The sequence below is a fragment of the Scyliorhinus canicula genome, chromosome 11, assembly GCF_902713615.1.
Source record: "Scyliorhinus canicula chromosome 11, sScyCan1.1, whole genome shotgun sequence".
NCBI lineage: Eukaryota > Metazoa > Chordata > Chondrichthyes > Carcharhiniformes > Scyliorhinidae > Scyliorhinus > Scyliorhinus canicula.
In genome coordinates, this window is record NC_052156.1 from 110663420 (window position 1) to 110680962 (window position 17543).

Genomic DNA, 17543 nt, shown 5'->3' on the forward strand with positions numbered 1-17543 from the left:
TTGATCTAGGCATGGGCTAACTCATTATGCTTGCTCAAATGGAGGAGTGCTGCAAGCAGAGAAGTAAATGGGATATTTAATAGAGGTTTTCAAAATGTTGAAGGGTTTTGATGAAGTAAATAATAAGAAACTGTTCCCCATGATACCCACGTCAATGTATTTTTTTCAGCAAAACAGAAACTTGGGAGTCAGCCACTCCCTGGTTTATTCCCCATGACAATGCCTCGACTAATCAGTTTATTTGCCTGGTTTGAATTTAAACTGCTTTGCTGTTAAATGTTCCCTGGTGCATTCTCCATGGTAACCCCCCCCCCCCCCCCCCCCCCCCAACTAATCAGAATCCACTTGAGAGCCAATTAGCATTCTTCTTGTGCAGTATAAATTGTTGTTCTCTTTACAACTGGTAGCGTGTGAATCTGTCCTGATGAGTGGCAAAATAAAAAGCTTCGGCAGCGTGTCTTTTTTTCAGCAATACTCAATTTAAGATAGTTGACAAAAGAACCAGAGTGGCGATCAGGAGGATTTATTTCACACAGCAAATTTTAGTGATCTGGAATGCACCATCTTGAAGGTTAATGAAGATATTCAATTTTTTCAAATTTCTGCACTGTACAGAAACAGTGGAGAGTGGGACTATTTCAAATATGATGGTTGAAAAGGCTGCCTCCTGTGCCGTTAGAGTAGTGTGCTTAAATCGAGATGTTCTAGCAAATAGTATACTGTATAGCCTACTGTATTGAATGCAAAGTGCATTTCTGCCAGCGTCTCGTGCAATTTTATTTTCATTTTTGATTCTGCTAACCTTTTCTCTAGGAATCGTCTATTGCCTTTCTCAAAAAGATACTGAGCAGCTCACCATCAGTCTTCAAAACCTTGGCATTTCGGCTGGGTGTTACCACGGTAACATGGAGGCTACTGCAAAGAGTAAAGTTCATAGGGACTGGACTTTAAACAAAATAAAGGTCAGGTAAAATGAGAATGATTGTGAAAAGCTGTTTGTGGTCCTCAAGGTCATTTATTTTAACACAGCTCTTTGATCTAATGAAAGAAAGACTAGCATTTTTAATTAACATCACCCACCATGAACACACAACTTCCCAAGTGCTGTACAACCAATTTGCTTTTGAAAGACAGTTATTTGTAATGTAACATGTGGCAGCCAATTTGCAGAGAGCAAAGTCCCACAAATTGTTATAGGATGGGCTGATTTTTTTTTTGATAAACATTTTATTGAGGTATTTTTGGTATTGTAACAACAAAATAAACAATGTACATGAAACTAGAAACATAGTGCAAAAGCCGTCTCCCTTCCTTACAGGTCCCACCTATATTAACCCCCTACTCAAAGCTAAACCCCCCCCCCCCCCTTCTGCTGACAATTGTCCGCGAAGAAGTCGACGAACGGTTGCCATCTCCGGGCGAACCCTAACAGTGACCCTCTCAAGGCGAACTTGATTTTCTCCAGACAGAGAAAGCTAGCCATGTCCGATAGCCAGATCTCCGACTTCGGGGGCTTTGAGTCCCCCAAGCTAATAGTATCCATCTCCAGGCTACCGGGGAAGCAAAGGCTAGAACGTCTGCCACTTTCTCCTCCTGGATTCCCGGGTCTTCCGACACCCCGAAAATCGCCACCTCTGGACTCAGCGCCACCCTTGTTTTTAACACCGTGAACATGACATCTGCAAACCCCTGCCAAAATCCCCTAAGCTTCGGACATTTCCAGAACATGTGGTCATGGTTCGCAAGTCCTCCCGCACATTTTGCACACCTGTCCTCCACCCCAAAGAATCTGCTCCTCCGGGCCACTGTCATGTGAGCCCAATGAATTACCTTGAATTGCATCAGGCTGAGCCTGGCATATGTTGTGGATGCGTTGACTCTACTCAACTCCTCCCATAGACCATCCTCCATCTCTCCTCCCAGCTCCTCCTCCCACTTGCGCTTCAGCTCCTTGGTCAGCGTCTCCTCTGACCCCATAAGTTCCTTGTAAATGTCAGAGACACTCCCTTCTCCTACCCACCCTCTGGAAACTACCCTGTCCTGAATCCCACTTAGCGGTAGGAGCGGGAAGGTTGACACATGTTTACGTAGGAGGTGCACGTGCAGATACCTGAATTTGTATCCCCTCGCCAACCCAAACTTCTCATCCAGCGCCCTCATACTCTGAAATGTCCACTCTATAAAACATATCCCCCATCCTCTCAATCCCTGCTCTCCGCCATATCCGGAACGCCCCCATCCATGCTTCCCAGGGAAAACCGGTGATTGTTACAGATTGGGGACCAGACCGATGCTCTCTCTGCTCCCACATGTCTCCTCCATTGCATTGCCCCCAGACTCTCGGGACCGCCACCACCATGGGGCTGGTGGAGTACCAAGCCAGCGGGAACGGCAGAGGCGCAGTTACCAACGCCCCCAGACAGGTGCCCTTGCATGAAGCCACCTCCATACGCTCCCATGCCGACCCCTCCCCCACCACCCACTTCCTGATCATGGCTATATTCGCCGCCCAGTAATAGATAATAAAATTTGGCAGCATCAGCCCGCCATCTCCCCAACTCCGCTCAAGCATTACCTTCCATACTCGCTGGGTCTTGCCTGCCCAAACAAAGCTAGAGATCACTTTGTTGACCCGTTTAAAAACGGAATAAAGATGGGGAGACACTGAAATACAAACAGGAATCTCGGGAGGACTGTCATCTTCACCGTCTGCACCCTCCCAGCCAGTGACAACGGAAGCGCGTCCCATTTCAAAAAATCATCCTTCATTTGGCCTACTAGTCGGGTCAGATTTAATTTATGCAGTCGGTCCCATTTCTGCGTCACTTGAATGCCTAGGTACCTAAAGCTTCCCCCTACTAATCTAAATGGCAGCTCCCCCAATCGCTTCTCCTGTCCCCTCACCTGGACAGCAGAAATCTCACTTTTCCCCATATTTAGCTTATACCCCGAAAACCGGCCAAATTTCCCTAGAATCCTCCTGATTTCTTCCATCCCTCCAATGAAGCCACCTCCATACGCTCCCATGCCGACCCCTCCACCACCACCCACTTCCTGAACATGGCTATATTCGCTGCCCAGTAATAGATTATTGGATCTATTCATTGGATCCGATACATAGAGAAGCAGGTCGTCTGCACAGAGCGAGACTCTGCTCCACTCCCCAGGACCAGCCCCTTGAGGCTCTAAGAGCAATTGCCAACGGTTCTATAGCTAGCGCGAATAACAGTGGGGAGAGGGGGTATCCCTGACTTGTTCCCCTGTGCAGTCTAAAATAGTCCGATGTTGTCCTATTTGTCTGTACGCTTGCCACAGGAGCCTGATACAGCAACCTGACTCAGTCAATAAAGCCCCACCCAAATCTGAACCGTCCCAGTATCTCCGACAGATAATCCTATTCTACCCGATCAAAAGCCTTTTCTGCATCCATTGCGATCACTACCTTCACCTCCCTACCTTCCGGGTCATCATGATCACGTTTATCAAGCTTCTTACATTGACTACCATCTGCCTACCCTTCTTACCCATCTGGTCCTCCCCAATAACGTCCGGAACACAATCCTCGATTCTGGAAGACAAAATTTTGGCCAGCAATTTAGCATCCACATTCAACAGGGATATCGGCCTGTAGGACCCACACAGCTCCGGGTTCTTGTCCTGCTTCAGAATCAGCAAAATTGTGGCCTGTGATATCGTCGGGGCAGCATCCCTCTTTTCCTTGCCTCATTGAACATCCTCATCAACCCCGGCCCCAATATTCTAGAGAACTTTTTACAAAATTGCACTGGGTACCCGTCCGGCCCCGGGGCTTTACCCGACTGCATGGCCTTCAGACCCTTCACTATCTCTTCCAACCTGATCGGGGCCCCCAGCCCTTCTACCAGCTCCCTGACCACGTTTGGGAAATTCAGTCCCTCCAAGAAATGCCTCATCCCTTCTGGCCCCGTAGTGGGTTCCGGCCTGTCCAGCCTACTGTAGAAATCATTGACGCCTTATTCACCCCTGCTGAATCTCGAAACAGGTTCCCATCTCCATCATTTACTTTCCCGATCTACCTGGTCGTCTCCCTCTTTCTAAACTGCTGTGCAAGTATTCTGCTGGCGTTCTCTCCTTGTTCATAGATCGCCTCCCTCGCCTTTCTCAGCTGCTTCACCGCCCTCCCTGTGGTTAACAAGCCGAACTCCGCCTGTAGCCTCCGCCGTTCCCTTACAAGCCCTGCCTCTGGGGTCTCCGCGTGCCTCCTATCGATCTGTAGTATCTCCTTTACCAGTCGGTCGATCTCTGCCCTGTCCACCTTCTCCCTATGGGCCCGTATCGAGATCAGCTCCCCTCTGACCACCGCCTTCAGTGCTTCCCAGACTACCGCTGCTGAAATTTCCCCGGTGTCGTTGGCCTGCAGGTAGTTCTGAATACATTTCCTCAGCCGCTCGCACACCCCTTCGTCAGCCAAAAGTCCCACATCTAACCTCCTTTGCGGGCGCTGGTTACTGTCTTTACTAACCTGCAGGTCAACCCAGTGCGGAGCATGGTCTGAGATTGTGATCGCCGTGCCATCACCCCTGCCAGTAAGGCCCTGCTGAAAATAAAGAAATCAATCCGGGAGTACACTTATGCACGTGTGAGTAGAAGGAGAACTCCTTCACCCTCAGCTGCCCAAATCTCCATGGATCCACCCCCCCCCCCCCCCAATCTTCTCCATGAACCCTTTTAGTTCCTTTGCCATTGCTGGCACCCTGCCCGTTTTAGAGCTTGACTGGTCCAAGCCAGGGTCAATAACTGTTGAAGTCCCGTCCCATGACCAACCTGTGCGAGTCCAGGTCCGGTATCTTCCCCAGCATCCTCTTTATAAATTCCACATCATCCCAATTTGGCACATACACATCCCACTGACCATAATGTAGCGACCTCCCATATCCGAGACTGTTCTACCGCCTCAAACACCACCTGCCTATTGATCAGGATCGTGACCCCTCTAGTCTTTGAGTCTAGTCCCGAGTGATAGACCTGACTGAGGAAAGGCTGGGTCAATCTAATCTGGTCAGCTACTCTAAGGCGCGTCTCCTGCAACATTGCCATGGAGTTACCATAGATACCAGGAGCTATCTATGATGGGACGTTGGGAAGAGGCAGAGAGGATGGAATAAGATGATTGTGGCCCAATGTGTTTCAGCTATCCATGCTGTCTTTCATAATGTTGAAAAATAGTGCTTCCATTGAACATGGCCTTCTGTTAAATAAAATAATTTTGAATTCAAGTGCTTCCACTAAATTATTTTTGTGGAGTAGGGGAGAAGGAAACCAACTAACTCTCTTGATTTACAAAGTAGGATGATGCATGTTTTGGTTCTGATTGTCAAGTGTTCTCTTATCTCAGGTTGTCGTGGCAACAGTGGCATTTGGCATGGGTATCGACAAAGCTGATGTACGATTTGTGCTTCATCAGACTCTCAGTAAATCCATGGAGAATTATTACCAAGAGAGTGGGCGAGCAGGTGGAGTATCAGAAAAGATTTCTGAATTTGAAACTATGACAATCACAAAATAAACGTCATACTGTCATTTTTGATTAACATCCTTTTTTATCCATTTTGTTCCACTTTAAATATCTTCCATAAAATCATAAAAATTTGCAGCACAGATGGAGACCATCATTAGCTAACTCTTTCTGTTTCCCTGCTCTACATCATAGCCTTTCTTTTCACATATTCATCCAGTTCCCTTTTAAATGTTATGCTGTCTTTCTCCAAAATCACTGTTCTAATGATAGCAAGAGATGAAATTGCAGAGCCGTTGGCAATGATCTTTTCGTCCTCTCTGTCAACAGGGGTGGTACCAGGGAATTGGAGAGTGGCGAATGTTGTGCCCCTGTTCAAAAAAGGGAATAGGGATAACCCTGGGAATTACAGGCCAGTTAGTCTTACTTCGGTGGTAGGCAAAGTAATGGAAAGGGTACTGAGGGATAGGATTTCTGAGCATCTGGAAAGACACTGCTTGATTAGGGATAGTCAGCATGGATTTGTGAAGGGTAGGTCTTGCCTCATAAGACTTATGGAATTCTTTGAGGAGGTGACCAAGCACGTGGATGAAGGCAGAGCAGTGGATGTAGTGTACATGGATTTTAGTAAGACATTTGATAAGGTTCCCCATGGTAGACTTATGCAGAAAGTAAGGAGGCATGGGATAGTGGGAAATTTGGCCAGTTGGATAATGAACTGGCTAACCGATAGAAGTCAGAGAGTGGTGGTGGATGGCAAATATTCAGCCTGGAGCCCAGTTACCAGAGGCGTACCGCAGGGATCAGTTTTGGGTCCTCTGCTGTTTGTGATTTTCATTAATGACTTGGATGTGGGAGTTGAAGGGTGAGTCAGTAAATTTGCAGATGATACGAAGATTGGTGGAGTTGTAGATAGTGAGGAGGGCTGTTGTGGGCTGCAAAGAGACAGATAGGATGCAGAGCTGGGCTGAGAAGTGGCAGATGGAGTTTAACCCTGAAAAATGTGATGTTGTCCATTTTGGAAGGACAAATATGAATGCGGAATACAGGGTTAACGGTAGGGTTCTTGGCAATGTGGAAGAGCAGAGAGATCTTGGGTTCTATGTTCATAGATCTTTGATAGTTGCCACTCAAGTGGATAGAGATGTGAAGAAGGCCTCTGGCGTGATAGCGTTCATTAGCAGAGGGATTGAATTTAAGAGCCGTAAGGTGATGATGCAGCTGTACAAAACCTTGGTAAGCCCACATTTGGAGTACTGTGTGCAGTTCTGGTTGCATCATTTTAGGAAGGATGTGGAAGCTTTGGGAAAGGTGCAAAGGAGATTTACCAGGATGTTGCCTGGAATGGAGAGTAGGTCTTATCAGGAAAGGTTGAGTTTGCTATAAATTTTCTCATTAGAACAGAGAAGGATGAGGGGCGACTGGATAGAGGTTTATAAGATGATCAGGGGATTAGATAGAGTAGACAGTCAGAGACTTTTACCCCGGGTGGAACAAACCATTACAAGGGGACATAAATTTAAGGTGAATGGTGGAAGATATAGGGGGGATGTCAGAGGTAGGTTCTTTACCCAGAGAGTGGTGGGGGCATGGAATGCACTGCCTGTGGAAATAGTTGAGTCGGAAACATTAGGGACCTTCAAGCGGCTATTGGATAGGTACATGGATTACGGTAGAATGATGGGGTGTAGATTAATTTGTTCTTAATCTAGGACAAATGTTCGGCACAACATCGTGGGCCGAAGAGCCTGTTCTGTGCTGTATTTTTCCATGTTCTATCTATGCCCTCTTGTTTTTCAATAATCAGGATGCCATTGTGGAGAGGGCTGTAATGCAAGGAGCTTATTTAGCATTCAATGGAGCACTCTGATTTGGAATTCATGATATGATAAATATGAAATAAAAACAATTGGGTGTTCATTGGTTCGTGTTTTTAAAATCTAGGTATTAAACTTCCGTACAATTAGCTCTTTGTTATTTCAATTATTGATTTAATAATCTGAATTCTTAAGAGAGTACAATTGCCATCCTCTACATCATCTACATTTGGCATAGGCAGCCTCCTGCACAGGGCAACTGGCGCTGGCCATTTCCAATACTGTAGGTATCAATTTCAAATGTGCTGTTTATAAACTTATTAATCTCACTGACTATTCCAGGCAGGGCAATAGATATTCACTGGTTCAGAAGGCTCTGTTGATTTCATGCAAAGTTTGGTCTTCAATCAGCTGTTGTACCTAATTAAAGTCTTGAGTAATTTAATGATATTCTGGATGCAACTAATTATTAGAATAGAATCCCTACAGTGTAGAAGGAGGACATTTGGCCCATCGATACTGCACCAACCCTCTGAAAGAGCACCCTAACCCAGGCCCAATCCCCCTTCCTATCCCTGTAACCCCACCGAGGGACAATTTAGCATATCCATCCACCTAATTTCCACATCTTTGGGCTGTAGAAGGAAGCCAGAGCACCCGGAGAAAATCCACGCAGACACGGAAAAAATGCACAAACTCCACAGTTGCCCAAGATTGGAATCGAACTCGGGTCCCTGGCGCGGTGAGGCAGTAGTGCTAACCGCTATGCCACCCACAGAGGAGGCCTTCACTAAGTGAGATGGCAGATTTTTTTTAAAGTATGTCTTTTTGGTTTTACTGTGCACCCACATTAGCAGCCAAACTGCATTAACATATGTTCACTTTTCGTGATGGGAACTGCACCTGGAGAAGCATTTCCCATTCCTGAGGCCAGCTTATTTCTTCCTCTTGTGCAACCAGTGACTTAATGTTGTGGTACGGCTTCTTTGCTACTCCGTAGATGTGTTTGATTAAGCTCCTAGACATCCGTGTTGATATCAAGATTGAAGATTGACACTTCCAAGTGACACTTGTAGCATGCCAGCTGTTTTTTGCTCGTTAGTAAGATAGATCATAACCTCAATGTTTCCTGACTGAGTTCAGCTAACATAAACCAGACCAATGTCAATCCAGGCAGCATCTCGGGCAGTTCGTTAAACTAATGGATTGGAGGCACCTTTCAATGAAAAGGAACGATTATAAACATACCTTCGTCTCTTGTGTTTTCTAGGTCGAGATGACCTTAAAGCCGATTGCATTCTGTACTACGGGTTTATGGATATCTTCAGGCAAAGCACAATGGTGGTCATGGAAAACGTAGGACAACAGAAACTTTATGAGATGGTGGCATACTGTCAGGATTTAAAAAGGTGCATTAATGGTTCTGTCCACTCTAGTTCTTTATTTAAAAAGATGCTTTCAGGACACCTACCTTGTCTCAGTACTTTGCACTGGACCCTCATCTGGGAGGTTCCAGTTAAAATGCAAATCTCTAATGGTCTGTGCACCTAGCTAATTGCAAAGAAATTGTTCTAATTGCTGCTTGGTGATCTGGAGTGGAAGGAATATAGGGAGGAATATTCCTCAAAATGACATTTTTTGTGTATACTAACACAATATGTTCACACTGTGACAATGCTGTAATCTAATGTGTATATACTAACATGATACATTCACACTGATGCTGTTCAAGTTATGGTTTTAACCCATTTAAAATGCTTGCACACCATTAAAAGTAGGATGGTTATTGTTGAGTGTCGATGTGCTTTATTTCCAGATGTCGACGTGCGCAGATAGCACAATATTTTGATGAAGTCTGGGATTCAACAAAGTGCAATAAGATGTGTGACAACTGCAACAATGAAATTTGTAAGTACTTCTCCGCATGTTCGGGCCCTGATTTGTTCTGTTGATGTGTTTTTTTCCTATGTTCAAAATATTTTTCCGGTAGAAACTGTTAAGTACCCTGGGAACTTGTGAAGTGACTGTATGCGACTACTGTGGAAGCACCGAGATCGTATGGAACATTTGGTCAGTTCCGAAATCAACAAAATAAATGCTCATTTTTATCAGTTATAATTCTTAAACAGGATTTGGAATAATTGTGCATCGTTCTGTAAATGCCATAGTATGACTAAAACATAATTCTTCAGAAAAAGAAAAGTAAGGCATAAATGAGAAAATTAGGAAATAACATCACACTGTATTCAAGGTTACTTCATTAATAATCTAGGTATTTATCACACCCCAAGAGTGTGCTGTATCCATAAATATTCGTACATTACTGTACATTACTTTAGCACTATTTATATTTTCAGAGGTTTCTGTTTTGGGCTCGGCATTGTATTGCCAGCAGGTTTTAATTTGAGTTACCAGACGGTGACTAGTTTGTCAACGCTTGACCATAATTGAGACCTCTAAACTTAATAGTGAAAACCATGTCCAGTAGGTTCAGACTGCTGCCAGGAGGGATGAGTGCTCCCCAATGCACCTGTAAAACAGGCAGTATTTAAACAGCAACCTGTAGCCAGTCATGGTGCAGTTAATAAAAGCAGAAAACACTGGAAGCACTCAGCAGCCCAGGCAGCATCTGTGGAGAGAGGAATAGAGTTAATGAAGCAGGTCGCTGACCGTTTGTCAGTATGTCATGGTAGAATTAAGGTTGTAAAACAGTTTCAATGTTACCTCTTCAATTGGGTTGCGTCCTCTTTAGCACCTCCACTCACCCACCAGCGACTTGAAAGAGAATCGTTAAAATAGAAGTTGAATGTCGCTTGACAGCTAGGATTCAAACTCCCAGTTGGAAACTTAAAGCATTGGGAAATTTGGGAGGGAATGGTTCTCCATGCAGGAGCTGCTATTATGTACGAGAGAATGGTTGTCAAATAACAGCTGCTATTATATGGGAGAGATTGTTTTTACAAGGGAGAGAATAGTTTTCTATATAAAAGTTGCTATTATGTGGGGGAGACTGATTTTCTGGATGATCAATGCTTGAATGAAAAGTATTGTTTCTGTGAGATCATAAGATATAGGAGCAGAATTAGGCTATTCAGCCCATCGGGTGTGCTCCACCATTTGATCATGGCTGATATGTTCCTCATCCCCATTCTCCTACCTTCTGCGTATAAGCCCTGATCCAAAGATGTGCAGATTAGGTGGATTGGCCATGATAAATTGCCCTTGGTGTCCAAAAAGGTTGGGTGGGGTTACTGGCTTACTGGGATAGGGTGAAGGTGTGGGCTTAAGTGGGGTGCTCTTTCCAAGGGCCGGTGCAGACTCGATGGTCCAAATGGCGGCCTCCTGTACTGTAAATTTGATGATTCTATGATCCCCTTATTAATCAAGAAATTCTCTTGTTAATCAAGAGCACCAGATTTGTGCTTGAGGTGCTGTTACCTACAAGGCTATAGACCAAGATCTGGAAGGTGGAATTAGACAGAATCGTTCTTTCTTAGAACAAAATATAATAATAGTCTTTATTGTCACAAGTAGGCTTACATTAACACTGCAATGAAGTTACTGTGAAAAGCCCCTAGTCACCACATTCCAGCACCTGTTTGGGTACACAGATGGAGAATTCAGAATGTCCAAATTACCTAACAGCCCGTCTTTCAGGACTTGTGGGAGGAAACCGGAGCACACGGAGGAAACCCACACAGACACAGGGAGAACATGCAGACTCTGCAGACAGTGACCCAAGCTGAGAATCGAACCTGGGACCCTAGAGCTGTGAAGCAACAGTGCTACCGTGCACATAATAACAAGGGGCAGGAGTAAACAATTTAGCCTCTTGAGGGTGCTCCACCATTCCATACAATCACGGATGATCCCATCATGGCCTCAACCTGCGACTTGGAATTAAACTGCATTTAATGTATTCTTGACGTTCCTTATCATTTAATATTTATACATGTTCAAACAAATAAATTGCAGTGTAGTAACATCTAATTAATGTGAAAAGCAATCCTTTCTGATGCTGCAATGCATTTATTCTCGTCTTGTAGCAGATGAAAAGGTCGATGTAACCAGTTTTTGTGCTGATCTGATCAAAATACTAAAACAAGCTGAGCAGCTCAGTGAAAAGCTCACCCCACTGAAGTTAATTGAAGCCTGGAATGGAAAGGGTCCCTCTAAACTGAGGGTGGCTTCAGTACGCCCTCCAAATCTTTCCAGAAATGAAATGGAAGAACTAATTGTCCATCTTCTTCTAGAGCAATACTTGAAGTAAGTATGATGATTCTTTAGTAATTTTACAATAAGGGAGTAGACCCCTGGAGTGGGAACATTAAGGATTTACTAGAATGGTGGCAAGAATAATTATTAAGCAAAGCTTGGAAACTGGGGCTTCATTACTGGAACAGAAAAAGTTAAGGGAGCAAACGTCCTGAAAATTAGGAACAGGAGTAGACCATTGAGCTTGGCCCGCCGTTTGTTGTCATATATTGTGAACGAAAGGGAACCCCGAGTGCTGCTCCCAGCATTACCCCTCAAGTCACATCTTGCCAATGTGAGGATAACCTGTTTATTCCTACTCCCTGTTTTCTGCCTCTTAGCCAATCCTTAACCCATGCCAGTATATTGCATCCTATGCTATGTGCTTTAATTTTGCTAACCAACCTCCTATTGGGGTCAATATCAAAAATCCTCTGAAAATCCAAGTATACTACGTCCACTGACTCCCTTTTATCAATTCTGTCAATAGCATCCGTCAAAAAACTCCCAACATGCCCATCAAACATGATTTTCCATTCATAAATCTATGTTGACTATGCCCAGTCAGATCATTATTATCCAGGTGTCCATTTATCACATCCTTTATAATAGAAAGGTCTGTTTTCGCTCTTAAATAGTGGAGTGACTTTTGCTACCTTCCAATTGCAGGAACCTTTGTAGAATCTATAGAATTTTGTAGATCATCACCAATGCATCCAGTACCTCCATACACACCTCTTTCAACACTCTAGGATGTAGGTCATCAGGTCCCAGGGACTTATCAACCTTCAGTCCTATTAATTTCTCCAATACAACCTTCTTATTGATACAAATTTCCTTCAATTCCTCATTCTCCCTAGTCCCTTGAATCTCTAATCCTGGGAGATTTCTTATATCTTCCTCGGTGAAGTCAGGCACAAAGTAATAATTTAGCTTCTCTGCCACTTCTGTATTTCCCATTATAAATTCCCCTGGCTCTGCCTGGAATGGACCCACATTTGTCTTATCCAAATCTTTTAACATACCTATAGAAGCTTCTGTCTGCTTTGAGATGGTAAATGGTGAACAAATTGTTTCCACTGGATGGCAGATGAGTAACAAAGGGCTTGGGGCAGTAGAAATACTTATACACACAGGGTTATTAATATGTAGAATGTTTTGTCATGAGGCTTTTGAGGCAGAAACTAGCATAATTTAAAAGGAAATTGAAAAGATATTTGAAACTGCGGGTAAAGCAGGATGCATGGGGATGGAAATGGGATTAGACAATAAGACAGCTATAGTGGAAGAACTGAAGCAATAGGCACAATTACTTTTTCCTGTGCTTAATTTTTTATGAGCCTTTATTGGAGCATTTCTCAAAGCCACTATTACCATAAGACATAGGAGCAGAATTAGGCCACTCGGCCTATTGAGCCTGCTCCGCCATTCAATTATGGCTGATATTTTCTCATCCCCATTCTCCTGCCTTCTCCCCATAACCCCTGATCCCCTTATTAATCAAGAACCTATCTAACTCTGCCTTAAATATACTCAATGATTTGGCCTCCTCAGCCTTCTGCGGTAAAGAGTTCCACAGATTCACCAACCTCTGGCTGAAGAAATTCCTCCTCATCTCAGTTTTAAAGGATCGTCCCTTTAGTCTGAGATGGTGTCCTCTGGTTTTTCCTACAAGTGGAAACATCCTCTCCACGTCCACTCTATCCAGGCCTCACAGTATCCTGGAAGTTTCAATAAAATTCCCCCCCATATCCTTCTAAACTCCGAGTAGAGCCCCAGAGTCCTCAACCGTTCCTCATATGACAAGTTCTTCATTCCAGGGATCACTCTTGTGAACCTCCTCTGGACCCTTTTCAAGGCCAGCACATCCTTCCTTAGATACGGGGCCCAAAACTGCTCACAATACTCCAAATGGGGTCTGACCAGAGCCTTATACAGCCTCAGAAGTACATCCCTGGTCTTGTATTCTAGCTCTCTTGACATGAATGCTAACATTGCATTTGCCTTCTTAACTGCTCGAATGAACTTGCACATTAACCTTAAGAGAATTGTGAACAAGGACTCCCAAGTCCCTTTGTGCTTCTGATTTCCTAAGCATGTCCACATTTAGAAAATAGTCTATGCCTAAATTCCTCCTTCCAAAGTGCATAACCTTACACTTTACCAAATTGTATTTCATTTGCCACTTCGTTGCCCACTATTATGATGAACTGAAATTGATTTCAATTCAATGTTTCTGTTAAATATAATCGAAATTGTTGTTTGGCTTACAGAGAAGACTTCAGCTTTACTGCATTCGCCACAATTTCATACCTGAAGGTGGCACCCAAGGCCAATCTCTTGAGTAATACGAAGCATGTCATTTCCATGCGTATGAAAGTGAGAAATAACAAGGTAATTGTGGAAGTATTAGAGTAAAACTGGGTAGCTTGAGAGTGGAAGAAGTGAAAAGAATAATCACAAAGAAGGGGGAAGGCTGGGGCTTTTATTCAGTATTCTAATTTTTTTTTTTAAATTGTTGGCTGGATGTGGGTGACCACGTTTTTCCATCAACCCTAAAAGCCCCAAGAAAGTGGTGGGTCTTCCTGAACTGCTGCAGTCCCAGCGATGGTGGTGTGACCAGTACATTGTTCCAGTGACAATAAAGCATGGCACTATATCCCTTGGTTGGGATGGTGTGTGATTTGGAGGTTATGCTATTCCCAAGACATTTCTGCCATCTCATACCAGTGGCAGAAATCACAGGAAAGGGAAGTATTCTGGACTTGATCTTCCAGGACGTGCATCCTGTAGATTGTGCAAACCGCAGTTATATGGTCTCGAGGAAGGGGGCGGGGAGTAGCAGTCACAGGGTAGATGCAGGCTGGATAAGGTGCAAGTTAAGTTCAGGGCATGGGTGCTAATCAAATTGATTATTTTGTCCTAGTATCCAGCTGCTTGAGTATTGTTGCAGCTGTACCTATCTAGACCAGTAGTGGGTATTCAATAACCACCTTGTGCACACAAAAGGCATTTATTAGCTTGGGTGAAAGGCTGGTGTGCAAAACCTAACACTGACTGCACATTGAGAATTTAAAAGACTACCACTTGATGTTTAATATCCAAATATCAGTTAGTGATGCTATTTGAATGATTCAGTGATCAGGCTTTGTTGCCTTTTGTACCTGGGTTTGAGCGACATTGGATTCGTGTCACTATAAATAGGTTTTTAAAAATGTGCTATTTTGATTAACATATTTGTTTTCAAGAAAAGGTCTAATTCTCCGAGATGTATTTGCCATTTGTAGCTAGGTTCTTCTACTGAGGAAGTACCAGAAAAAGACAAAAGTGCTCAGCAGAACGAGACTGGGAGTAAGCGTAAACAAACATCCACTGCAGACAAAGTAACCCCCAGCAAGAAAAGCAAGGCGCTCAAGGATATACCACTCATCCTGGACTGATTCGCCTCCACTAGGACAGTAAGACATGGTTGACTAAATGTTTTACCATCACATCCCTATATCCATCAAATGGTTAAAACAGCCTATACTGTAATAAAATTAACATTTTTGATGCTCTTGAGGTCACATGGGTTCGGTATCAATGGCCAGTTATTACTGTTTTTAGTGTCACACTGAAAAGCCCTGTCTCTCAAGTGAACTGAAAGCAGTGATGCACAGCTCCTGCTATGATCTACTTATGATCTTCTGACTGCTTCATTAACAATTTAGAATAGACTGCACAGTAAATCATTCACTCAAGTAAACATATATCCCAATCTAGAGGTGAGGTGCTAATGTGCTTCAAGTCGGACATGTCCAGGAAATGCAACAATTAACAAATGAAGAGGTCACTCAGTAGAGTGGATCCCTCCGCTAAATGCTATTACAATTACTCTGCTCTTACTTGAGGCTTTTTCCTGCCTGGTTGTTGCTCTGTGAAAAAAATATATTTTTATTAACAGCTTCCACCTCATTGAGGAGTCTTTAGACTAAGCCACATCCAACAGACTGCATTGAAAATCACCTGCAAAAACAAATCCGTTCTTTGGGTCATCATACCCTATACGCAGCAAGTTTTGTTGAAATATGTCCATTCGTTTTTGCAATATACTGTTTACAGACAAACTGCCTAACAAACAGGAACAAAAGCATTACCCCACCCACCTTCCGTGGCAGAGTTAATTAATGTTAAAAGTGAATCCTTGGTCCCACACTCTCAGCGGGGAACAGCAGTCAAGTGGGTCAGAAATGAGGACTACAGTTTTGCCACCTCATCTCTGATGGGGGGGAGGCGATACTCGTTCGGAGCAGAAAATCAATTAATCCAATCAAAAAAAAACTGCTGGAATTTGTAAGAATTGCCCAATAACGAGACTTCTTTCAACTTTTTATTCTCAGGAAGAGACTGTTCCAGAAATAACTTTTGGGAAGTGGAACAGAGTGTGAGGAGAAGGGAGACGCTGAAGAAGATTAGAAAGCTTTCTGCTAAAGTAAGCTTGCCAGAAATCCTCGGCTGGAAATAAATGTTCCGAAGAGGCTAAAACGCTGCAACAGTATGATTAGCAATCACAAACATTATTACAGCTAACATGTTTCAGACTCAGTGAAAAAACAGAGGTCCATAAAACCTGAAGGAAGGCTAGTTGTCTGCAATATTGCATGTTGTGATAATTGGGGACATGATTTAAAAGTCATGCATTCTTGCAATAATTGAGACCAACAATAGAACGGTGAAAAGTGATTGAACTGCTTTAGTAGAAAGCCAACACCTAATGACTTGAAAGCCATCTGCTAGTGGACCAGTACAAAAGATAACTTGGGAAAGCGAGGAACTCGAACAAGTCAGTATGATGAAACAAATGCATAAAATTTCAAACCAAATGGAAGACAGCTGATGGTTAAAATGGAAAAGGAGTCTTGCTGAAAAGGTTTAGCTTAATGTTTACTAAATGGACGCAAATGCTATTTCTGCTCTTCGCTGCAATGCCTTTTTGCCTAGGCGAATATAAAGATTTTGCCTGAATGATAAATCTGTATCTTGTGACATAGGTTACACTGGTGAATGTGCAGCTCCTGAAACAATGATAAAACTGACCAGAATCAATTTGTTTTGTAAATAAATGCTACAAAATATTTGATGCATGACTGATTTAATTTTGCATATCATTGTGTAAGCAGTACATGCAAATTGTGGATTGTTCACTTTTTTTAGGGGTGACATTAGTCATGCAAAACCCTGGCACTGAGCACCATGAAAGAAATAACTGGCATTTCTATAGCACCTCGGGATATCTCAAAGTACTTCACAGCAAATGAAGCACCTTTTGAAGTACAGTCACTGTTGCAATACAAGGAAATGGAACTTGGGCATGAAAAATTTCATTGCCACCTCTGTCCTGCATATTGAAGCTGGGAACACTGGCTGACAAACTTGAGGAGGAGAAGAACATAACTTCTCAAAAAACCTGTCGCAGCTGGGGTTAGCTGTAGACTGGAATGCTTGGACAAATTGTATATTGGTTCAGTGTAATTTTCTGCAAACTTGATCTCATTGTTACAGAAGCAGTGGAACAGAATTCACTGTACCATCTGATCCTTTAAATAATTGGTTTGATAAAAGAATCAACAGCATAAAATCACATCATCATTGATCACAACAACTCTTGAATTTCTTATAGTTAAGAAAAATTCTAAAGACTACTGAAAATGATTGGCTTAATTAATTTTATGATGCTTATTCCCAAGGCTGACCATAAATGATCAGTGTTCATTGTACTTCCAGTAATTAACAAAATAATTCAATCGTGTGCCCAGTTTCACTTCTGCAGTACAAAATATGACTGACCATGAGTAACAACAGAAAGAAGTCCAGGTTCAGTACTTCAGTGCTATATTAATCAACAAAAACAGAGGCCATCTCTTGCTGGAAGTAATGAAATCTGTGCCAAAACACCTAATTGGCATAAGTGATTTTTCTTTTATTCATACAAGGATGGG

The 17543-nt window shown here is 43.2% G+C and overlaps 1 protein-coding gene across 4 annotated transcripts in view; it reads left to right on the forward strand.

The window, feature by feature from the left end:
- recql (RecQ helicase-like) overlaps nucleotides 1-17340 on the forward strand; it is a 34322-nt gene extending 16982 nt beyond the window's left edge. For all 4 annotated transcript variants that reach the window (XM_038811071.1, XM_038811074.1, XM_038811073.1 and 1 more), the window contains 8 exons: nucleotides 814-962; nucleotides 5375-5492; nucleotides 8582-8720; nucleotides 9128-9219; nucleotides 11358-11577; nucleotides 13839-13959; nucleotides 14853-15023; nucleotides 15945-17340. In XM_038811071.1, the coding sequence (XP_038666999.1) occupies nucleotides 814-962; nucleotides 5375-5492; nucleotides 8582-8720; nucleotides 9128-9219; nucleotides 11358-11577; nucleotides 13839-13959; nucleotides 14853-15005 (992 nt within the window). In that variant the 3' untranslated portion in view covers nucleotides 15006-15023; nucleotides 15945-17340. The remainder of the gene's footprint in view (nucleotides 1-813; nucleotides 963-5374; nucleotides 5493-8581; nucleotides 8721-9127; nucleotides 9220-11357; nucleotides 11578-13838; nucleotides 13960-14852; nucleotides 15024-15944) is intronic.
- Nucleotides 17341-17543: the final 203 nt, after the last annotated feature.